This window comes from Psittacula echo (genome assembly GCF_963264785.1).
Source record: "Psittacula echo genome assembly, chromosome: 22".
Taxonomy (NCBI): domain Eukaryota; kingdom Metazoa; phylum Chordata; class Aves; order Psittaciformes; family Psittacidae; genus Psittacula; species Psittacula echo.
In genome coordinates, this window is record NC_137758.1 from 6,742,156 (window position 1) to 6,766,077 (window position 23,922).

General features: G+C 49.9%; 1 protein-coding gene and 1 long non-coding RNA gene across 6 annotated transcripts; one reads left to right on the forward strand and one right to left on the reverse strand.

Annotated features, from left to right (window-relative positions):
* The first annotated feature begins 485 nt into the window (after nucleotides 1-485).
* MAPK13 (mitogen-activated protein kinase 13) lies at nucleotides 486-17,964 on the forward strand. Of its 4 annotated transcripts, XM_080632728.1 has the most exons (13): nucleotides 486-918; nucleotides 2,176-2,903; nucleotides 6,703-6,832; nucleotides 7,411-7,469; nucleotides 8,556-8,664; nucleotides 9,659-9,688; nucleotides 10,106-10,153; nucleotides 11,045-11,159; nucleotides 11,490-11,561; nucleotides 12,048-12,127; nucleotides 12,579-12,657; nucleotides 13,799-13,975; nucleotides 14,704-17,038. In XM_080632728.1, the coding sequence occupies exons 2-13, from the start codon at nucleotides 2,785-2,787 to the stop codon at nucleotides 14,781-14,783; spliced, it is 1,098 nt and encodes a 365-aa protein (XP_080488854.1). In that variant the 5' UTR covers nucleotides 486-918; nucleotides 2,176-2,784; the 3' UTR covers nucleotides 14,784-17,038. The 4 variants fall into 4 exon arrangements, with proteins under 4 accessions (XP_080488854.1, XP_080488856.1, XP_080488855.1 ...); XM_080632730.1 differs by lacking the exon at nucleotides 2,176-2,903; XM_080632729.1 differs by lacking the exons at nucleotides 486-918; nucleotides 14,704-17,038 and adding an exon at nucleotides 17,842-17,964 and having other exon boundaries at nucleotides 943-2,903.
* On the reverse strand, nucleotides 6,846-23,906 carry LOC308229008. 2 transcript variants are annotated; one of them, XR_013958321.1, is made up of 4 exons: nucleotides 23,770-23,906; nucleotides 17,547-23,245; nucleotides 9,144-9,216; nucleotides 6,846-8,136 (listed from the first exon to the last, which is right to left on the reverse strand). It is a non-coding gene; the product is annotated as an uncharacterized lncRNA (long non-coding RNA). The 2 variants fall into 2 exon arrangements; XR_013958322.1 differs by lacking the exons at nucleotides 6,846-8,136; nucleotides 9,144-9,216 and adding an exon at nucleotides 13,952-14,073.
* Between the last annotated feature and the right edge of the window lie 16 nt (nucleotides 23,907-23,922).

Here is a 23,922-nt window from a genome sequence, read left to right on the forward strand (position 1 = left end):
CTAAGCCTACAGCAAGATTATTTTTAATCTGCCATTTTATGTGTAGATGCTACAGTGTGATTTTGTGCAGATATTGCTAAATGTTTTTAAAACCCAATCTAGACGTTGTGTGTGTGTGTCTGTGTGTGTCTGTGTGTGTGAGTGGGAATGTTCCATCCGGAGCTCGTCCTTGGAGGCAGGCCATGTGGGATGCACTCCCTTGCCTGCAGTGCAGCCTGAACAGGACACACTTGCAAGAAGAGATCTGCTCTTTGGGTTCTATCCATGAACTTTGCTGTAATTGGTTATGCCAGAGAAGATGTCATGATACCACTGGTTTAAGAAATAAAACCTATTTTTCAGATTTACTGCACTCATGGTACTTGCAAACCTCTTGCGCTGAGGGGCTGGTGCTCACGCAGTGTCTATTCCTCCCTTGTGTTGAAGGGGATCCTGTGTGTGGTGGTTGGGGCATGGGCTTGATGCCACGGGGCCTGTTGACCGACATGGGATTGTGCCCATACTTGTCCCACTTGCTACAAAAATAGCTCAGTCTGACCACGAGTACTGGACGCAGAAGAAAATATTTCCATTTTCTATTTGGTACAAAACCACAATAGACCAACAATCTGGTACCTGTCCAGACTGGGACCCTTCCCCAGTACCACCGGTTTGCCTGTTTTAAAAGTGATTTGTTTTCCTCTTCAGCTGCCATCTAGTTAGTGGTGGAAGGCTGTTGGCAGGAGCAGGAGCATCACGGCTCCATGGTGGAGCTCTTCTGGCTTCTCTGGAGTGTTGGCGCACTTCACACTGAAGAACAACTGACTGAAGTTGACCAAACCCTCAGTAACTGATGTTCCCAGTGCCCTTATCTGCTGAGGTGGTTCCTGTTGATCCAGGTCAGATACCCACCACACGTGCTCCCCAGCAGCAGTCACAGTGAGTACAAGAACAGTGGGGGGTGTTCTGTCGGGTGTGTGGGAGCTGCCCTCCTGCTTGCTTCCCTCTCTGCTTGCCTTGGTGCAAACCAAGAGAAGAGGAGGGGGGGAAAGCCCCGCCAAGGACCTGACACTGTTTTCTGGAAGGAAAAAAAATCCAAAGTACCCAAGATAGACAATTCCAGGATGTGCTCGGTTACAGTATAGAATCAGAATGGTTAGGGTTGGAAAGAACTTTAAGATCATGTAACCTGATTAGCAAAAGAACCCACTAAAATCAGTGAGAATTGGATTGGGGAAACAAATAAACTCCTTGTACAAAATCAAATCATTTAACTCAAGGTTCCTATTCAATTTGGATCAGTCACTTGAATTAATTCATCTTTCTATAGCCCAGACATGCCCTAGATATTTAGAACTCCTTAATTGTGCACGATGACCTGTGTGTGCATGTGTAGTTGAGCAAGAGCTGTGTTCATAAAATAACAACCAAGTTACATGTTTGCTTAAGTCCAGGGAGTTTGCTGTAACACCTCTTGTTCACAGGTGTATTTATAGCACCAAGCCTGCTGTAGGTTGGTTTCCTGACTGCGCTGTTGCTACAGCTGTGGTTTATTTACATGTATTTGCATAAGCAAGGATAAAACATTGCCATAGCACCTTGGTGGTGGTTTGTAGAACCTTGCTGTGGCTGTTTGAAGAGGTGAGGGTTGATACGTACCGCAGTGGTTGCCTGTAAGGAGGTAAAATTAGTTTTTCTGAACCCCCTCATGGTGGTTTTCTTCTGTAATTCCCATTTATCAGGTAACTTGGCTCTGGTCCTGCCATGCGGGTGCACTCGGAGCAGGGCCACCATTGTGGGTGGCATGGATGGAAGGCACAGAGGCTACAGGCAGGGTTGGGGTGAGGGTGGCAAAGCACTCTGTAAGCAGCCGGGCTGGCTTGGTAAGGCAGAGCTTAGTCACTTCCGTTGGGAAGTGTGTAGGATGCACCTCCCTCTGTGTGGGAGCCCCACCGGAGCCTCCTGAAGCTGCAGCAAAATGCCGAGGTGTTCCCTGCTCACCAGGAACGGACTTTCTTGTGTGCTGGGTTTGCTGGCCTGATCCTGGTGGGTGCAGCAGTGAACTTGAGCACCGTGCTGCCTGAGAAGGGGTTAGATCTGCTGTAGGAGATAGAACAAGACCCGGCAAAGCCTGGGGCGCGAGCAGATCTTGGAATGAACCCATCTCACAGCTGCTCCTGAACCTCCTCACTGCAGTCGCCGCAATGAAGGTGGAAAGGGTGGAAGATGGAAAACTGCTGGGAAGCCAGGCTTGGGAGAAAATGGTTATCACCTCCTCGCTGTTCTGTGGACTTACAGCCTGGTACCTTTCATCACGAGGAGCCTGGAGCTGTCCCCCATTAGCTGGAAGGAAGAATGTTCCTGCTTGTCTGACGAGGCGCTGTGGCTTGTCCCCGGGATTCCCCGGCTCCACGAGTCCTTACTCATCAGAGTCAGGGTTCACGAGACCCCCTTCCCCACGAGGCTATTGCTGGGCTGGTGGCCCGGCGGCAGCACGGAGGAGGAGACGCTGGTGCCGGGGCTCCCAGAGGTGTGTGCCAGGCGCTCGGCTCCCGCAGCAGAGCCCAGAGGCACCTGTAGAGACCGAGGCGTGTCGCGAAACCTGATGCCTCACCTCCCCGATGTGGAGGCGGAGGGAGGGCCGAAAGGCATGTGCCTGCGCGCTCACTGCAGCTGAAAGCGCAGGAGGAAGCTCGCTGAAGCCTCTCTGAGCAGCACAGGAGGGCTGCCGGTCCTGCTCTCACCCCAGAAGCCCTCCCGTACACCAGTACTCTGGGGGGGTGGCAGTCCCACACCCGCCGGGCGATGAACATCACAAGGAGAAGAGGCTTCTACAGACAGGAGGTGAACAAAACCCTCTGGGAGCTGCCCAGGAGATACACGTCCCTCCACCCGCTGGGGTCTGGAGCCTACGGCTCAGTGTGGTGAGTGGGGCCCTGCCCGCATGGGGTGAGCTCGGGGTGTTGAAGTGTCACACCAAGGGGAAGCGAGGAGGTGCTTCTGGGCACCCCTCCATTAGGGAAGGACATTTGCATGAGTGACGAAGGCGGTTTGCCTCCCGCTCCAGTGCAGGCAGCGGGTTGGAGACCTCGTTGCGTGAAGGAACCGAGATGCTTCCTCCTGTGATCACCCCGGGTGGGCAAAGGGGAGTCACCTCGGTGGGTGTCCTTAGGCAGCAGCTTGAGGACCAAGGCAGGGCTGCTGGGGACCGGGAGGCACCTTGGGGTGTCTTGTCAGCACTGGAGATCAGGCAGCTTTGGAGCTTCCATTGAGACTTGTGTCAGACAACCAGGGGAAAGTACCTGGCTGTCTGGAACAGGGATGCTGTGGCATGGCCTTGCTACTTAGATCATGGCAGCTGATGTTTACTGGTGGTATTGGCAGTCCTGGGGTAGTGGTTGGACTTTTCCAACCTAGTTGATTCTGTGATTCCATTCTATGATTCTATGCTGGGCTGCCTGGAAAAGGAGCCGGACAAGACGACGTCTGCCTTGATTCAGCTTCCAGCTAGAAAAACTAAAATAGGAATTACTCAAACCCAGGATCAGTAACAGACTGGGACTTCCTTCCCAGCTGGTGATAATGCCCAGCCTACAAGAGAGCAGCAGAACTGCTGTTAATGAATCAGTTGGGCAAAGGCACCTGTAGCAAGAGCAAGCACAAGTCATACCTTGCCAGCTTTACAGTGGCTTTCTGAAAGGTTAAATCTGAAGCAGTCCAGTGCCAAGACCTCAGCAGAGCACTTGATCCATAACACACCAAGCTGCATAAGCAGGTGTGTCCTCTGTTGTAGGTGTGGGGCAAAGTCTCTGCCGGCTGTCCCAGCTCATCCTGACACCCTGGGGCCCAGGCTCTGTTCTTATCCCCCAGCTACCCAGTGTTTCCTTTCCCCCTTTGCTGTTCAGGTTCATTTAAGCTTCCGAGATGCTTAAGTGAATTTTTCAAAACCAGGCAGGCCTAAACCTGTCTCTTTTTTTTAATATTTGCACAATATTTTCTGATTTTTATCACAAAGGAAAGCAGGAAGACTAAAAGAAAATAGGACATAAAAGGGAAAGAGAAATCCTTCCAAAGTCTCTTTGCACACCAGAGAAAACCAAACATCAACAAGACACATCTTTTACTGGTCCCTGTGATAGTCTCGGCTGCTCTGAGGCCTCGGGGAAGGGAGCAGTGGGTGTTGAACCAGCCCCGCATCGGGGTGGTGGTCGCAGCATCCATAGGCAGTGCTCAGCAGGGAGGATTCCTTCACACAGACGAGGTGGAAGCCTGTGGAGTTTTAGAGTTTGCTGTCCTCTGCTGGGAACTGCTGGGAAGTTTTCTAGTCCCAGCGTTATTTGGAGCTGCTGGTTTTTATACCCCCGTTGATCAGCTGAGAAACTAACTTAGGGAAAACAGCAAACGTGTTAAATCCCTCATTAATTCTGCCAAAATCTGTAGTGATTTAGTTTCCACCTGAATGCAAGTGGTGGAAGAAGATTTTTCTACAAGGATGTGGGGAGGGACTCTACATCAGCGATAGGACAAGAGGTGATGGGTTCAAACTTAAAACAGGGGAGACTGAGCTGAGCACTTAGGCAGAAGCTCTTCCCTGTGAGGGTGCTGAGGCGCTGGCACAGGGTGCCCAGAGAAGCTGTTGCTGCCCCATCCCTGGCAGTGTTCAAGGCCAGGTTGGACACAGGGGCTTGGAGCAAGCTGTTCCAGTGGAAGGGGTCCCTGCCCGTGGCAGGGGTTGGAGCTGGAGGAGCTTTAAGGTCTCTTCCAACACAAACCAGTCTGGGATTCTGACCATTCAGTGCTGGTCTTGTCCATCTCTGCCAGCCGGTCCTGGCTGCATCACCTGAATTAACTTTGGCTGTGCCTTATGGTAAGGGTGAAAGCAGCGTAGTCAGTACTGGGTTGGAGGCTCCATCACAGACTCTCCTGCACTAGGGGCTTGGCTGCTCCAGGGAAGGCAAGTGAAAACATGCACCATCGAATCAGGAAACCTGCCCTAAACCTGAACCTGTCTGACTCTCTGGTCCGAGTCCCTTCTGCTTCCTTCCCTGGCTCCTTGGAAACCTTTGTGCCATCCTCTCTGCCTGCTCAAGTCCTGAAGCTGAGACAACTATCACTGGGATCTTCAGTGCTGAAGCTGCCTTGTGTAGCTGTTCCTGCCTCTCCCTTTGCCTTTCCCAGCTGAATGCATTGGTGAAATTGCCATCAAACACTCCCAAAGGTGCTTTTTGCTCTCATCACGCACAGCTTTGAGCAACTGGAAGGGACAAAGAGATGGGAGGTTGCCCTGATATCAGGGTGGTTGATGGGAGCTGTTGATAGCCCAGGTTGATGTTGGAGGCATCACAACTCATCGTCTGTGGCTGACAGTCAGAAAAAGCTGTGCAAGAGACCTCCAAGATGTGCAGCAAGGAGCTGATAACCCCTCTGCAGTGTTGAACCATAGGGAAGGCCACATGGAGTGGAATGTTCCCACCTCTCCTAATGCTATTACCCCTAAACCCAACAAAATGAACTGTTTGTGATGTTGATTTATGATGTCTTGCCTCTGAATGATGGCCCTGGAGGACACAGTAATTGTTGATTCAGTTCTGTGGTAGAGCCTCAAGGAAGGAGCAGTGGCTGGAGCCCGGCAGCTGGGGACTGTGGCAGCATGAACCATGTGTCCCTGCAGAGGAGGTGGGGAAGATGCCTGTACAAGGCTGGAGGACGCGCGCAAAGGGCGAATGCCAGCACTCATGTGGGCTTGGTTACCCTGTGCTGTGGGACTGAACATGCTGATGTTCAGCCCTCCCACTTCCCATGGAGATCAGGGTTTACAAAGTGGTGGGAACTGCCCTGGAAACCCACAGTGCAATTCAGCTGCATCTCTTTGCCTCTTGGAGGGGCCGAGGAGGGTCTGAGGAACCAAGATCCCTCTGGAAAACACCACTGAGATGCCAGATTACAGCTCTCTCTGGCTGAGGACTGTCTCCCCACTTCTTGTCTCGTGAGACCCAGAGCCTCCCTTGCAACCCAAGAGCCTCCAGAAGCAGAGGAGGCATCACAGCATCACCCTATTCAGCCACAAACAGCACGTGTGACCAGAGGCAATAACACATCACATCTCCATTGCCAGCTGCTGTGCTGTGTTTTCATTTGCTTTATAGGTAGCAGTTCATTTGCTGAACCCAGGACACTCACTTTCAGCCAGACTTGCTGTACACAGAAGCGTATGTATAGCATCCAAGATCCCAAATGTGGGGGAATTTGCTCCAGCAGCCTGTATTTTCAGTGTGTGACAGCCACTGTCTTTGCTCCAGAGCACAGCAAAGGCAGCTGATGTACCTTAACAGACAGCAACCTCCAAGCAGATGGCAAAGCAGGAATTGCTTTGTTCCCTTATCTCCCTGTGTTAGGGAAAGGGAAGGGAGAGTTAGAACTAATTCTGACCTTTACCCATTTGTGTTTCCCTCTTCTCACAGCTCTGTTAGCTCCAGCTTGTTTCTGCAGGTTCATGGCCACTGAGGCTTTGTTTGGTGTCCCACCTGGATCTCCAAAGAGCACGGGCTGCTGCCCAAATTATACAGGGCAATGCCTGCGTGTGCGGAGCTCCTCTGGGTTTCTCAAGAGGCCTTTCTTTGCTCTCCTTCTGCGAGCTCCAGAATTAGTTCTTCCTTAGGAGAAGACCTTCGGTATCACAGAATAGTGCTGATGTCAGAACTGGTTTTTATTTGTCTGCCACAGTTCAGCCATAGACAAGAAGACAGGGGAGAAGGTGGCTATCAAGAAGCTCTGCCGCCCCTTCCAGTCAGAGATCTTTGCCAAGAGAGCATACAGAGAGCTCATGCTGTTGAAGCACATGCAACACGAGAATGTAAGTACTCACTCTGAGGGTGCTGAGGCGCTGGCCCAGGGTGCCCAGAGAAGCTGTGGCTGCCCCATCCCTGGCAGTGTTCAAGGCCAGGTTGGACACAGGGGCTTGGAGCAAGCTGCTCCAGTGGAAGGGGTCCCTGCCCGTGGCAGGGGTCGGAGCTGGAGGAGCTTTAAGGTCCCTTCCAACCCAACCCATTCCCTGATGCTATGATTTCTTTCCATTTCTGCTGAAGCAGGGTGGGTTCTTGCCACGTGGGAGACTCCTTTCTGGTGGCATCACCTTTATTTTAATTGAGAGGTCCTGGCACTTGGCACATGTGGGCAGTCTCAGGGTTTAACTGCTACCTGCCTCCGGTGCCCAGTTGGCACCAGGCTGAAGCAGGTGTGTAATGGGTGCTCCCGTGTATTAGTAAGAGGAAAAGCAGCTGCACAGCACAGTGAGGAGTCCTCAGATTCCTCAGATGGAGTTCCTGGTGCTCACCCCTGTGCGTGTGTCAATGGAGAGCTGCCACCTGAGTCCACACGTGCTCAGCAAATGCTTTCCAGGTTTAAATGTGGGCTACTTCTCTTCTCCATCAGGTCATTGGGCTTCTTGATGTCTTCACCTCTGCTGCCTCCTACCAGGGCTTTCAGGACTTGTAAGTTCACATTTGCTCTATCTCACAGCCCTTGCCCAAGATGCCTATGACTTAGCAGCCGGGTAACAGATCAGGTTGAGGTGCAGTCCCACAGATGGGGTTGAAAAGGGGCCAGACTAAAGCCAGCATCCCCAAAACCCAAGGAGAAGCAAAAGCACAAGTCAGTTCCTGTGGCTAAACCACCCAGGATACACAAACAGACCCCATGCCATGCTTGCAGCTGGAAGAACACGGTGCAGATAGACCAAGGTGTCTAACAAAGTAGCTTTACATTCCATGGCATATCACAGGCATCATGATCCGTGCTAACGTGCTGCCTGTGGGACTGCTGAGCTAAGAAGCTGGGTTCAGAATGGGACAGGAGTTGTTCATCAGGCCCTCTCAGTAATTGAACAGAATTTTAAAGATCTGGCTTTCTTTTCCTCTCAGTGCTGCTTTTCTTTTTCTTCGGGCATTTCTCTCAGTTGCTGGTCAGGCTGGATGAGTTTTCCCTTTCCCATCTTTGGGCATGAGCAGCGTGTGCCTGGGTTTGGGTGTTTAGCAGCCTGCAGGAGAAGTGTTTGAAGGTTCTCAGAGCAGTTCCTGCTGGAAGATTATCAACTAATGAGCAGTCTCAGCAGGCAGGCCGAAGACTGGAGGAAGCTCGATGTTGTCGTCCAATGCAGGGCTGCAGAACATTACCAAGATAAATTTGGAAGCAAACACAGCAATTTTGCAAGGCTCTTTAAAGCTGCACAAGATGTTTCAGTTCCTGGATGGTGTAAGGCCATCTGGAACTGACATCACTCAATGTCTAAAGCAAACTAATTCAGGATCGTTGGAGTTTGAAACATCCTTGATCTTATTTGATGCCAGATATCTGATTTAAGGGGAGGAGAGAGAGCAATTTTCAGAGCAGGTTGAACTCCCAGCATCACTGCAGGCTGTGCTAGTCACCCAGCAGCACTGTCACAGCAACTCAACTTAGTTACAGTAAGTTATGTAGCCAAAAAAAGCCCCCAAGAAGCCCAACTGAGAGAGAACAAGGCTAGTCTGGTTCCCTGTGGTTTTCTGCTAGACTCAGGGCCTTGTCTTACTGCCTTTTAGCTACCTGGTGATGCCATACATGCGGACAGACTTACAAAAGATCATGGGACATGAATTCAGTGATGAAAAGATCCAGTACCTGGTCTACCAAATGCTGAAAGGGCTAAAGGTAGGTGGGACTGGAGGAGTTTAGTGACTCCCTGTGTCTCCTCTACATGTCACCTCTGGGCTGACCATAACTAAACCCCCTTCCAACACTAGCTGGAAGATCTGGGGGGGTTCATGGCATCTCCTGTGATATTTGCTGTTGAACTGCTCTTTTTCCAGCACACATCAACAAAGCGAATGCTTGTTCACATCAGTCAATTGGCTATTGAAGCAAGCATCAGTCCTAACCCTGGCAACCGGTTTTACCATGACAGCAGTTGTGCTGTTTTTTGACTAGCCCAAAACCCTTGGCAAAACTGTGTAGAAAGAGGCTGGCAGCAACAGGAGCCTCTGCTGAATTCATCACAGAGGCTCTCAGGGAGGAGATGGAGGGAATGATTTTCTGTTCAATAGAATAAGGAAGGAATTTGCTGCTGTAACCAGCTTTGAGAGCCGAGAGCAGTCAAACCTGGGCTGTGGAGACAGTGGAACATCCCTCACCTGGAGTCAGAGCAGGGACTTCCAGGCACTAATGAGTTCATCTTCATAACACCTTTCCACGGGTCACTGTTACCTGAAGTTTAAATAAAGGGGGGAAGAACACACAGAAGCTTTAACTGGTCTGACAACAGCCACGTAGTCAGGTTTTGTGATTGGACAATTACATTATTTTTTGCCCCACATAGTTCAACACCCAAAATAACAAAGTTTTCCTGTCATCTGCTGCCTGTGCTCCTCCCTGTAATCCTGATGCCTTTGATAGTTTGAGGCTATTGGTACGCTTGCGCTAAAGAGCTATAGCTCCAACTCCCCTCTGCTGCTCCACACCTCCTCTTTAGAGTGGCAGTATCACGGCAAATAGTCAGAAATTCAGTGCAGAGGTTTCAGTGCAGGATCTGCAGCATGCTGCGGAGTCCTGTTCTCAGCAAGTTCTTGTTGTAGCTCTCATTTCTCAGCTGGAGAGCAGGAAGTCTTGTCTGCTGGCGATCACATTGTGGCTTCTCTTTTTATTGCAGTATATCCATTCAGCTGGCATCATACACAGGGTGAGTTCATGTGTGCCTTTCCTCTGCTTTTTGTCTGTTTAGGAGAAACACGGCTTGGTTGTAAAGTGAATAAATTCCTCAATATCGTTTCACTAACAGCCTTCTCTGCTCTAAGGTCTTTCTCCTCCTGTCCCTGTGTCTGTTTGGATTTGACCATTCGGGCAGCTTTTGAGGAAACTCTGTATTTTCTGATGAGCTGAGAAGCATTTTATGATGCTTTTTGAATTGAAACTATTTCAGAAAAAAAAATCAGTAATGTAAAGCTGTGCAGTATAGCAGCACGGGGACTTTGCTGTACAGGCACTGGAGCTGGGATGTTATGGGACCCTGTCAAAGGCAAGCAGAGGTTTGGCTGAGGCTCATGTGGATGTGTTGCAACTCCAGACATCCTCATGACTCCACTCTTGTCTGTTGTAGGACCTGAAGCCAGGCAACTTGGCTGTGAATGAAGACTGTCAGCTGAAGGTAGGTGGAAAAGCACCACTTTGTAGCATATCGGATCGTGGAGGAACTGCTCTGCCAGCAGGAATTTGGCACTGTCATGTTTCCTCCTTCCTTCTGAGCCCTGGTTCAAGGCGTTGCATTACTCAGCGGTTGCAGGCAGTGGGAAATACTCACCTGCTGATGTAACTTGCTGAATCAGGGCCCAAGACTTGGAATGAACATCCTGTTGTCATAATTCCTGCCTCATGGCAGTTCCTAACGACTTCCTAAGTAAATTCAATACTGCTGAGCAATACTTGTGTTAGGTGTATTATCCCTGACGGATAACTGCAGTCAGCCACAGTTGCCCTTTGGTTCTCATTGACGTGGTGGTTGTGATTCCACACAAAGCTATTTTCAGTATTGCTCTGAGGAGTTTCCTTGCAGCTCAGTGGTGCAGTGCTCTGGCACCTCTCTTCTGCAACGTGTATTACAGGGCATGGCTGGAGAGGCTGGGTCAAGGGATATTCACCTCCAGTATTGAGGGAGAGGCCATTGCCAGTCAGCTGCAAGGTGTTTTGATAGGAAAGGGTGAGTGGTGGTGGCCTGCGAGCTGCTGGGCTGTGGAACAGCTCAATTAAATAAAGCTCATAGAGTTGAAACTTAAGCTTTGAGAAAAGAAATGACCTTTCAGGTAGCTCACAGCACTGATCCTTTTGGCAGGGTGGTTTTGCAGCCAGCTGGCAATTCCCAAGGGAATTAAAACAAACCTGTTAGTTCTTTGAACTGTGCCATGGGTGGCTGTGGTGTAGTTGGAGCTTCCTTATTATCTGATTGGATCTGCTTTGTTTCCTTTTGGAAGTAGATTCTCGCTTGCCTGTAGGATTTCTCTTTCCTGCCTTTCCTTCTCCCTTTTCCTTTGGTGAACTGCAGATCTTGGATTTTGGCTTGGCCAGACACACTGATGCTGAAATGACTGGCTACGTGGTTACGCGCTGGTACAGAGCCCCAGAAGTCATTCTGAACTGGATGCATTACAACCAGACAGGTGAGCAGCAGCGTGACTGCCTGGTGACCAGCCCAGGGATCCCTGGACCACACCTGGGTCACATCTCATATAATCTTCCAGATGTTTTCCCTCTTTATCATCTGTGTTCCCTAAAGCAGAGTGAGTCTCAAGGCTGTTGCACGACTCCCAGAGCTCGTGCCTGCGGGAAGTGATGAAAGCAGAGATTTTAGCAGCGTAGAAACAACAGGGGAGGGTGGAAAATGGGAGCGACATTTAAACTGGTGCCTGCTGCAAGCAACAAAGCATCAACCCAGCAATCATGGCTGCCTTTTTACTGTCCTGGTTTTATCTGTTTTGCTCTCTGAACAGTGGATATCTGGTCTATTGGCTGTATCATGGCAGAAATGCTGACTGGGAAAACGCTGTTTAAAGGAAAAGACTGTATCCTTTCAAGTTAAACCTTTTCCCTGGGGGGAGTAATAGTTCTTGGGGGGTGTGAAGGGGCTTTTATGAATGAGAAAAGCAGGAGTCAGTCTGGTTTACTGGGAGGTAATTGGAGGGAAATGGGGAGAATGGGAGGGGGCCAAGCCAGCCTTAGAAGCACACCTCTGTGCTGGCCACGTGTGCTCTATGTCAGTCTGCCTCACACAGCCATAGCTCCATCCCCAAAACCTCACGTATCCCCCAGGCCCGCGGCATAGCCCCGGCAGAGTTGTGCCAGCAATATTGCCTGTTGATGAAAATGGCATTCCAAGAAAAAAGCTGGTTTTGTCAGTCTTGTGAGCCTCTGCTTGTACAGGTTTGTATCGTAACCTACCCACAGCTCCCCTGGGCCCTGTGGCTCTGCAGCACCCAGCACCCAGGCTGAGCTGCTGGGGGTGTCCAGGGCTCACCCCCAACATGGGTGATCTTTAACACAGCTGCCAGACCTGGATCAACTGACTCAGATCCTGAAAGTAACGGGGCATCCGGGAGAAGACTTTGTGGAGAAGCTGGAGGACAAAGCGGTAAGGAAGGTCCCTGTGGATTTGAGTCTTGCTGTGTGTGGTGAGGAGGGGCTGCCTTGGCCATAGCTTTGAGATGGGAGAGGGGCTGCTTGTCCACCACCAAAGAGTAGTGAGTGACAGCAGTCTTGTTCCTCATGACAAGGAAGATGCTTCTCTTTGCTACTGGAACATCTGATGGATTTGGCATTGCACTGGGAACTGGTGTGGATTGCAGGGATGCCCGAGTGAGGTCCCTGATGCCCCAGCAAACTACCAACCTTCCTCTGTTCTCCAGTTTGGCCCTTAAAGCAGAAATATTTCTGTATCTCAATTGATTAAAATGATTCCATGCAAACTGGTGACTAAAATGTGGCATCTGGGGAGACTTGCTGTTCTCTTCAGTCACCTTTGCTCAGCTGAGCCCTGAGTCCCAAGAGCTGTATCTTACATCTGCTCCTCACATCTCTTTCAGGCCAAGAGTTACATCAAGTCCCTCCCTAAAATCCCCAAGAAGGATTTGTCCGTGCTTTTCCCTAAAGCCAATCCTCAGGGTAAGTCATCTCCAGGGTTCCTCAGGAGCTCTCACAGCTGGAAGGGGGCAGCTTGGCCACTACAGCTCCATGCTTATTTCTCCTTCTCACAATTTCCTCGTACTTCCTCCCTTGCAGGTTGGTGCCCCTGGGCACAAAAGTAGGAATTAAAGGCAAAATGACTCTTTGCTGGTGTTAACATGGCAATGTTCTGCTGACCTTAGCTATTTACTTCTTTGATTTTAAAATGACACAGCCTGTAACACACAATGCTTGAGGAAGAGAGAAACTTCTGACTCATATCAACAAGCCAGAAGAGCTGGTGCTGGATGTAACAGGATGCGGAGGTTATGGGATGCAGTTATGGGATTAGGACAGTTGCATTAGCAGCTCCATCTGGTATGAGAGTTGGGATAAATTTTGGCCAATCTTGGCTTCCAGGAGTCATTGCTTGTAGCCAAGCAGGTGCTATGTGATCAGGGGCACTCAGATAAACAAACCACCTCTTCTTTGTTGATTATTATTTTGAGCTCCGCATCAAAGGCATCATGGTTTTGAGGAACTGGTATTTCTTTAAACTGTTGAAAACCTGGATCTATTCATCCAAGAAGTGCAATTTTCAGGGCAAAAACTGATCTCTTGCAAGGAACAATTTTCCTGAGCAGATGAAAGGCAAGAGCGAGCAAAACTATTCTATATCTGAAAGTATTAAGATGTTAAAACCAAGGGGGGATGGGGCTGACAGACTAGAGGGTATCTGCATTTCCTGCCTTCACGTTTACCAGAGATGCGTAGATTTCTGTATAGATTACTCATGTTAAGAGGGCTCGGAGTTGTGGGGGCCAAAGTGAATGACTAAAACTGAAAACTGTCTTGAAGTTGCTGATTTCTTATGTTCTTTCAGCCCCATCTGTGCAGCAAGGCTTATTCAAGACTAATTAGATATTTCTGCACCGTTTACGTCTCCAGCTCTGTTAGTAGGAGCTCCCTGAGGCTGCTATTGGGCAGACTTTGCATCCCCTGCGATGGGAGCTCCACACTCCCCTGGACAGGTTGAGGAGTCTCTTTTAGGTCTGGAGATGTAGTGCTGGGAGCACCTGTCCCGGCACAGGATGCTGTTCTCCACCAACACCTTGCTCAGCCCTATTCCTGTCTTCTACAGCAGTGGACCTGCTTGACAAGATGTTGCAGCTGGACGTGGAGAAGCGCGTGACAGCCACGGAAGCGTTGGCTCACCCCTATTTTGACCGGTTCCGAGACGTTGAGGAGGAGACAGAAGCACAAGAGTCTTATGACGATTCTCTGGAACACGAAAAGCTTTCCATAGATGAGTGGAGAAGTAAGAAGTTCATTTTCTTCGAAGCTCCTGTTTAGCATGGGACTTCCCTACCCCCCTCTCTTTCCTGTACAGCAGCTGTCGAGCCAGGCTGGGTCAGCCTGCAGAAGAAAAAATTCCTTAAGGGGAGACCTTAGAGCAGCTCCAGTGCCTAAAGGGGCTGCAGGAAACCTGGAGAGGGGCTTGGGACAAGGGCCTGTAGGGACAGGCCAAGGGGAATGGCTTTAACCTGCCCGAGGGGAGACTGAGCTGAGCTCTTAGGCAGAAGCTCTTCCCTGTGAGGGTGCTGAGGCGCTGGCCCAGGGTGCCCAGAGAAGCTGTGGCTGCCCCATCCCTGGCAGTGTTCAAGGCCAGGTTGGACACAGGGGCTTGGAGCAAGCTGCTCCAGTGGAAGGGGTCCCTGCCCGTGGCAGGGGTTGGAGCTGGAGGAGCTTTAGGGTCCCTCCTCACTCTGACCATTCTATGATTCTGTGCTGGGTAAAGCATAGATTGATGATGGCAGCGCACAGCTCCCTTGCCATGCTCTGCCTTTATGCATTCAGCAAAGGTTCCTCCAGCTCTTCGGGCAGACTTTTTTGTCTCTCTCCGCTTCGTCTCTCTCTTCCAGCTTCCATAACCTCTTGCCATAACCTCCCCACTGAATGCCTCCTCTCTGCACAGAGAACACTCACACTTTTTGTTTGTGTCCTCTAATATCACACCTTCCTGGTTCTTTTGTTCTGTTTTTCAAGAGCATATTTACAAGGAGATCTTGTCCTTCAGTCCCATTGCACGGAAGGACTCAAAGAAGCGGAGTGGGATGTCCTTATAGCGACTGGTATGGCTGTGGCTCAGATTCCCTTCTGGATCATGGATCAGGTTTACTCCACGCTGTTGTGCTGATGGCCAGCGTTTGGCCTGTGGGACTGCTCTGTGTGCCAGCACAAGGATGACACCATGCTGTGAGCACTGGACTTTGTTCTACTAAAGGGGGAAGCACCCCAAGCAGTCTTCAACACAAAAGATAAATATATTCTCATTGCAACTTCAATTGGGAGAATTTTACCTGGTGTTTCTTTACTTTTTTATTCATTTTTTTCATGTTTGCCCACTTGAGAGCTCTGTTCTCGTTAGTCTTTCCAAGCACAGCTTTTAGTACATTAATTATGGATAAGGTCAAGGAAAAGGGAATACTGTCTGGGAAGTGAGTCCCAAGCAGAATAATCGGAAATAGTGAAATTCAGCACAAGAAGATCTTACTCTGGGAGCATTCCCTGTCCGTGAGCAGTCCCACAGCACCCAGCACAGTGATGCTGCTGGGATGGTGTCAGCTGCAGGATACTGTGGGAACTCAGCCCATCATGGGATGGGTCTGTGTTCAGAGCAACTCCAGACTTGCTGTAACAGCTCCCTGTGCTTCCTCCTCCACTGCCTTCTCTTCTTTTGCTCTGCTTATTCCATTCCCTGATCAGTGCTGTCTCCTTATTGCCAGCTGCAAACGCATCCTGGGAGCTCAAGGCCACTTCCCACCCTCACAGAGCGGGTATCCCAAGGAGCTGGGTTCTGGTCAGTCTGCTTTCCCCAACGGTTCTCTCTTCACCACCCTTATCTCCTGCTGAGCACCCTCTCCCTGGGGTCACCCTGCCTGTATCTCTTGGAAGGGCTGGTGACATGACCCCTTATATTCTCATTCCTTCTGCCCTATGCGATCAGTTCAAGCAGGGATCCTCTGCTTCACTTCTCTTTAACAGCTGCTTGTTCCTCAGTAGGAAGAGACATTTCAACTGGTCATTTGGAAAACAGTCAATTGTCAGGGCTAAAGCTCAGCTCGTATATTGGAGGGAAAAAAAGCAGGGCAGTATGTTGCAAGAACAATCAAGCATTAGAAAGAGGAACACAATAATTCAACTTGGTGAGCACAGAAGACTTCAGATACCTTAGTTTCTTGGTATCAGATCAGCTTCTTCAGTCGGCGTCGTTATAAATTGCATCTAAGGTAAACTCGTTAAATAGAATATCTCACAAAACCCACCACGGGCTAGAAAACATCCTTCTGAATAAGAGCTTCAGCCCCTTCACTGCACTTCCACTGAGGTTTGGACTTTTCTATCTGCCTATGCAAATTTTAATTCACTTATTTAGTGAATGATTCTTGGTAGCTACAAGAAGTCACCTTCTGAGATGCTTGGGGTGGGATGGGGAGCATGTGTCTCCCCAGCTCACTGCATGCAGCCCTGCTCTGCCTTCAGTAGGTACAGAGCTTTGTACGGGGTGAGAACCAACACAACAATCTCTGGATTTTCTCTTGGATGGGGACCAGAAAAATTGCAGGATGATGTGAGAAGATCCAGACAACGTGACTGGATTGAATTGCTTTGGAAATGTGTTCAGACAACCAGAGGGAGGGGGCTTTCTGAACACAGACCAACCAGGCAGTCCTCTGGTTCTTCCCTCCAGGGCCAGTTTGTTCCATCTTTTGGCTGCACACTAAAGTCATTCAAATTTAAAAGTATGTTTTGATCTTTAAAGTAACTTGCTGGACTGGTGGTGTACCAACGTCAGCCGAAGCCTGGCACTTCTGATGTGTGTGCACCAGTACGTCCCAAGCCACCACTTGAGTACAAGGGAGTTTGCTATAAACGTTGTGACCATTAGAACAGAGGAGAGATGAAAAATAACGAAAGAACTAAATAAACGAGTGGGATCTGAGAGTGGCGCTGGTTTTATTACAGATGGGTCTGCAGGCGCTTGCGTTGGTGAGCTGGGGCTTGTTTGAGTATCTAAATGCTCGTGCTTCAGAAATCAGGAGTAGCTTATGCCCAGGGTGGGGTATGCCAGGATAGCAAATGTGGAAGAGCAGGATTTTGGGGAGTAAGGTAGCTTCCTAGTTTGATACATGTGTTCTAGGAATTCCTGGCTCTTCATGACTGCTCTCCTTCTAATACATCTTGATCATAGAATCCCAGCCTGGTTTGGGTTGGAAGGGACCCTAAATCTCATCCAGTTCCAACCCCTACCACGGGCAGGGACACCTTCCACTGGAGCAGCTTGCTCCAAGCCCCTGTGTCCAACCTGGCCTTGAACACTGCCAGGGATGGGGCAGCCACAGCTTCTCTGGGCACCCTGGGCCAGCGCCTCAGCACCCTCACGGGGAAGAGCTTCTGCCTAAGAGCTCATCTCAGTCTCCCCTCTGGCAGGTTAAAGCCATTCCCCTTGGCCTGTCCCTACAGGCCCTTGTCCCAAGCCCCTCTCCAGGTTTCCTGCAGCCCCTTTAGGCACTGGAGCTGCTCTAAGGTCTCCCCTTCAGGAGCCTTCTCTTGTCCAGGCTGCCCCAGCCCAGCTCTCTCAGCCTGGCTCCAGAGCAGAGCTGCTCCAGCCCTCGCAGCATCTCCATGGCCTCCTCTGGACTAACCCAAGAAGCCCCACATCCTTCTTGGGTTGGGGACCCCAGAGCTGATTATGTTGTGCTCCATACATCTCAGTAGTCCTTTTGAAATACAGCCCATATGCACGTTCGTGGCTTATTCTGAAGCCAGGTCACTGCTATGTCTTGACTGCAGTGCTAGGCAGGTATGGCTACTAGTTGTGACAATACCTTTGGATTGCAGCATTAATATCTTCTTAGTCGGCATCTTCTTCCCTATTACAGTCAGTCAGGTTCAGCCAGTCTTTCCAGAGTCTATCCCAAGGGACATGTGCCAAGAGACAAGTGTCTTCTCTGTGTGAGAGCTTGGAGCTACAGGAAACTACTAGCTGAGAAGCACATGAACTCGGTCATATAGGCAGCAGTTCCCAACCGTCCACCCCTTCTGTAGCTGCTGAGTCACTCTGGTTTGGGTTAGCTGGGACATAACTTTTGGTAACTCTCTCATTTTCTTCTTTGCCTTAAGCAATATCCAGGTTTGCTGCCCAGACCTCAATGAAGGGAAAACTCCCAGCATTACCAGAACTTTGAGTTCTCATCTCCATCGGGACCCAGACAAGGTGATGTTGCAGCTCTCTGCGGCAGCTCACGTACTCGGGTAACCCCCAGTGACTGCAGTGGTTTGATATGAGGGTGCTGATGTTATTTTGCTGCAGCTGCACAGATGTTCTGTGCTGATGTGATGCTGCTTCTCTTGACCCCTATCTCTCTGGGCCATGCACAAGCCCTCTGCCTTGCTCTGCTCTTAGGTAGGGCCAGCAAGCACAGAACCCTGGCGATGTTCCCACAATCTCTTGAAGGGAGTTGGGTACAAAGCCCTCGAAAGGTGGCCTGAGGACAGGCGGTGGTGTCCTGCTGACTTGCTTTTGAAGAACCCCAGCTTGATGAGCTTTTTGCTAAGCAGGAGACAGCCTTGGGCAGTGGAAGGGGTCAAACAGCAGCTGCAGCGTCCTCTTGAACCTGGCACCTGCCTTGGCTGCCTTGGCCTCCATGTAATTTTTAACAGAGGTCAGAGAGGAGCTTGCTGCTGCTGCCACAGACGTCTCGGAGCGCTGCAGGCGTTTAGAGCTGCCTGTGCCCTGGTGAAGCGAGGCTTGGTGGGTAGCAGCACGGAGTTGACATCCAGCTCTGTGTGTGTGTGAATGCTCGGGGAGGTGTCTCAGGACACGGGTCAGGCCTGACTCTACTTCACGTGACACAGAGAGGCAGGGAAGAGTTGTGAAAGCTCACTCTTGTGGAGGAAATTGAGTAAATCTATGGAGGCTTTAGGAGTACAGAGCTTGCTTTCAGAAAGTCATCTGTTAAGGGAAAGAATCTGTTCAGACAGAACTCATAAACTACTTTAAATGAGAATTTAGGATTGATTTCTTCATCATCTTGCCCCTCTTCAAAAGGGGATGGGCAGACCTGAAGAGGTCTGGAGTTGGCCGGTGCTCTGTCGTGACAGCTGAGAGAGAAATCATCTCTGTGCTAGATGAATGCACTGAGCAGTCTACTGGTAGTTGAAAAGGAGCCTCTGCAGTTTTAAATAATAATGTGTCCCAAAGGGGAATTGTCTGTCTACCAGATAAAGATGTACCGGGGACTTCTGATCTGAATGCGTGTGAGAAGAACAAGGGTGAACACAACCTAGTGGGATATGTGGGGGTTGGAACTAAATGATCTTAATGTCCTTTACAACCTAAACCAGCCTGTGATTCTATGCAGATTTTGCTGTTAGCGAAAGCAAATACAAGTCCCACGTCCTTCAGGGATGTGAAGCCTCCTCAGCATCAGCCCTTCTGCTGAGTACACTGCCAGGAAACACCTTGTCTGTCAGGGACTGGCCTTCTCAGGTTTTCTCTTTTGAGAGTTCCTGCTGAAACCTCAGGCGCAACCCCAGCAGCCAGTGTGTGGGTTTCATCAGTCACCCCCCAGCCCCATGCAGTGATGGCACACTGTCCAAGAGCCAGACCATTCCTCTGCAATTCCCAGTATCCTGACAAATGCAGGGAGCTGGTGCTCTGCAAGCCCAGAGCCCTGGAGCTGTGCTTGGGTTTGTGGTATGCACCAGGCAGGAACTCAGAATAGATGGCAGGAAATGGAGCAGCTTGGAGAGGAAAGAGTCTCTCTCAGTGAAGACCAAACCATCCCAGGGCTCCTGCAGCATCTGACGACTCACTGCAGTGAAGAGGAATGAGCTACTTCAAAGGGAAACAAAAATCATGCTCACGTTTCATGAAAGGAGACTGCAAAGCACCCACTCAACCCAACTGGTGAGTCAAATAGTCCAAACTCCACACAAGAAACAGGGAGCCCCTGACAGACCCTATTAGGCAGAGAAGAAATTCTCTTGTGCCAGCTGGCTGACCTGCATGCTTTCGTTGCGTTTCTTCCCCCTTGCATAGCTTACATACTTAAAAATACAAAAGTGAGGGATAAAAATCATTCAACCATAAAGCGGACATTCAAGATTCCATAAATAAGGCTGGCCAGAATTAAGTTTCCTGTATGTATGAAGGACGTGTGATAAAAATGGAGATGGATGGAATGTTTGTCTCACCTACTGTACAGATGTTTATCTTGAAATACTGTTTACTTGGTTTTCCTACCTTTATTTCTGAGTTTATTATCTCAGCCTTAGTTTTACTTGCAAAGTGAAGCCTTTACTATAACCAGTCCTTCCGTGTGAGACTTGTTGACAGCTAGTTAGGTCTGTGAAGCTGCAGTTTTATGTGATGGATTTATTAGGAACTTCCAGATGTAAGTGAGAAAGAAAAAGCAGATGAAGCCACGATTACTATTACTTTATTTTTATTTTTCCTTTCTTAAGAGACACCACAAAATGACCAGGATTGTTTTTAAGAGATACGGTATTTACAGCAGTTTAGGCACCATCCAGAAACCTTTTGGTGTGGAGTTGTGAAACTATCTCCAGCCTCTTAGGAAACTGTACACTTGTCCTATAGGAAATGGTTGGACTTGATGATCTTAAAGGTCTTTTCCAACCTCGTTGATTCTCTGATTCTGTAAAAACATCTGAGACTCTCATTTCCTGTTGAACCTTTTCACATTCTAGGTGCAGACTAAACAAGTAATTTCCAGGTTTGAAGCATCTGATAATGGAAGAGCAGACAAACCTAGAAAATAATGAACACAGCTGAGAACTGTAGTGAGATATGCCCAGAGGTCGGGACACTCAGCAGGTCTGTGATGACACTGAGCTGTGTGGTGCAGTCAATATGCTGGAGGGAAGGGATGGGATCCAGAGGGGCCTGGCCAGGCTGGAGAGGTGGGACCATGTGAACCTCATGGAGCTCATCAAGCACAAGCTGCTGCCCCTGGGTCGGGGCAGTCCCAAGCACAAACTCAGGCTGGGGCAGACTGGATGGAGCAGCCCGAGGAGAAGGACCTGGGGGTGGGGTGTTGGGTGTTGGGTGTGGAGAAGCTCCTCATGACCCATTCATTGGTGTGTGCTCACAGCCCAGAACCCCCCCGTGTGCTGGGCTGCACCCCAGTGCGTGAGCACAGGGCAGGGAGGGGATCCTGCCCCTCTGCTGTGCTCTGGGGAGCCCCCCCTGCAGCCCTGATCCAGCTCTGGGGCAGCAGCACAAGAGGGACGTGGAGCTGCTGGAGCGAGGGCAGAGGAGGCTGTGGAGATGCTGCGAGGGCTGGAGCAGCTCTGCTCTGGAGGTGAAAGACTGAACAAAGACCAGAATAGCCAGTACTAATGAACTGATCCCTAAAACTGATGAACACTCACTGCACTAATTGCAGTTACCACAGAATCATTTAGGTGGGAGAGGACCTTTAAGATGGAATCCAACACTCTGAAGATGTTAGAGTTTCTGGGTGAATGTGGTTTATGGGCTGTTTTGCCCAATTTCTCTCTAAAAGGCCATTCCCAAGCACATGGGTTTATAAGCTTTTAATGCAAGGTTCAGGCAGTGCTGCTTCACAACCCATTCAGTCAGCACTTAGGCTGATTGATAACTCTCTTATTAGATTGTGCTCTATTAAATAATGCTGTAAGGTTAGTATAGATCGTCAACCCTCATTGATTTCCTGTTAAGTGGAAGTGAATTCACTTCTTTTAGCTAAGTTTGGTTGAAAAAACAAAATCTCTCCCACCATCAATCATCATTTCAGCTCCATCTTCAGAACACTTTACCTGAAGAAAGGTTTGAAAACTGGGATTTGCATGTTAAGATTAAAAAGAACAGCACTGAGGAGATGGTGCTTGTGTCACCTCTGATGCCCCACACTCACCCAGAAAGTGCAGCTGAGCACTTGCAAATCCAGTAGCCAAGGCAAATCTCTCAGAGAAACCAGACTCAACTGCTCATGAGCATGAGGCCTTTTCAGCAATTGCATTGATTTCAAATATTCTGAATTAAAACCCAGAACAAACACCTGAAGCAGAGGCACCAGCAGTGCTCACGGCTGAGGGTTAATGAAGCATCAGTCAAAAAAGGGTAGTTCTCAATTCCAAATAATTTGCTCTCCTTTTGAAGTCTGTTTTATACATCTCAATAAAGATGAGGACAACTGGAGTATGATTGAAGGTGCCCAGCTCTGTTTGAGCCCCCTTGGCTCTGGAGCTCACCATGTGTAGGTGATGCCCAGCATCAGCTTCCTGTCCTGTCCTATCAGGCTTAGCATCTGCTGATTTCATTTGAAATCACTGGGTTTGAACGTGCACCCTTTTAAAACTGGGAGAGTATCAAGGAACTGAGTTGAGTTGTGCCTCTCGCATTTGAGAATTCAAATCGGAGTCAGCTCAGAATGGTGTTGTTTTTTTTTTTTTTCAAATAACGCATTAGTCCCATAGCTCTATTATAAGCCTACATGATGGATAACTTTTGATGTTGTAACACGTGGCCCCCAACCTTCAGAGGTGTCTGTGCACCTTCTGTGCACGAATCATCCTCCTGAACCCTGCAGGGCTCTTCACATCCTTGGCATGAACAAATCTTTGCAAGAGGGGACCTAATGTGACTATAACTAGCCAGTTCCAGTGCAACTCCAACAAGGGTATAAAGCGTCAGAATTAAAACTTTGCAAAAGCTTATCATATTTAAAACAAAAACAGACACCAAAAGTGCTGGGAAAAATGGAATCAAATACAGTTAAAATCAAGTTGTCGCATGAAGAAGGCAAGTGAGATAGTGATTCACTTATTGAAATGACTTAATGTACAGGTTAACTGGCTTCCCAACTTGGAAGCAGAAACCGCTACAGATTAGATACAGACCATGCTGTTGCACTGTTCTCCTGGGTTAGATAAGACCTTCATAAATCGGTAAGACTTCTGGCACTTTGAATCTTCGATAGTTTATTTTTCATAGAGGACAAGAACAGAATCCATTCTTTTTGGAGTTCTGATATGGCAACAGTAGATTCTTTAAAAGGGATACGCAAAAGGAATACTTAGAGGTTGACACGTAAGGCTGCTCAGCAGTAATGTGTTTTCTCATGCTTTTAAGACTTCAACAAGCTCTGGTCCACCCCCCATACTTCACAACAGATTTGGCATAGACTGGCTGCTCTCAGATTCCACACCTAACATAGGTTAAGAGACAAAATGATTTATAGTTGGATAGGAATGAGGGAAAATAGCATTCTTTTTTTCCCCATTTCTGTTAATTCTATGAATTCAGATTATGCAACGCTCTGCACGATACGAGTGGGAGGTGGAGCGTACATCTGCCCAAGTATGTGCTGTGCTCTATAAAAAGTACATGTAGGAGCCTCTGCAGCTCCTACCTCACCACTCATCTTGGCTGCAAACAGAATTTCAGCTGGTTCCTCTTGGTCCCTTCTCTTGCTGTCCTTCCACCTTGTCACACCTCATCACACCTCAGGAAGCCAGCTGGACCTCGAGGATCAGACTACAAAATAAACGCGGACTCTTTGTTATGGCCCTCATTTGTTTGAGGGTGCTTGGTTGGGCTAAAGGCGGCAGAGATGGGGCTGCAAGGGTTGGGCTCTCCTGCCTATTCTGGAGTTCGCAAAAAGCGGGTGCGGGATGAGGGCACCCCACCGAGCAAGGCCCCAGGCTGCCCAGCTCCGGTGGTCCCGGCGCTCCCGGAGCAGCGCTCCGGATTAAGAAGGGATGCCGAGCAAACCCCAACCCCGAGGAAGGGGGCAGCCCCTCCGCCCGAAGCCAGGCCCGTACCCGGCTCCTCTCCGCCTCGCTTGGCACGGAGGCAGCAGACCCCCCCCCCCCACGCGGCCAGCGCTCAGGGACTCCCCCCACTCCCCGCCGTTCCCCGCAGCCCCCCGGGGGCCTCCGCGCCGCGCGGCCCGGGGGTGGGAAGGGACCGGGGAGGGGCGAGCGGTCCCTGCCCGCGGGGGGGAGCGAAGCGCGGCAGCCCCCTCCCCCGCCTGCCCGCTGGCTGCCGCCTTCCCTCACCGCTCGGCCGGGCTACGCCGCCGCTGCCACCACCAATACCGCCGCCTCCATCTTGTGCGGGTGTCCCCTGCGCGCCCCCCCCCTTTGCCTCCGCACGGCACCGAAAGCGGCGGCAACCCGGGGAGGGGGTGACGGGGAAGGCTGCTGGGGGGG

Bases quoted from the DNA above. Each gene is read 5' to 3' on its own strand.
- MAPK13 (XM_080632728.1), top strand. From the start codon at position 2,785: ATGAACATCACAAGGAGAAGAGGCTTCTACAGACAGGAGGTGAACAAA. The intron at 8,665-9,658 runs GTAGGTGGGACT...TTTTTATTGCAG, and splicing joins AAATGCTGAAAGGGCTAAAG to TATATCCATTCAGCTGGCAT. The intron at 9,689-10,105 runs GTGAGTTCATGT...TGTCTGTTGTAG, and splicing joins CAGCTGGCATCATACACAGG to GACCTGAAGCCAGGCAACTT.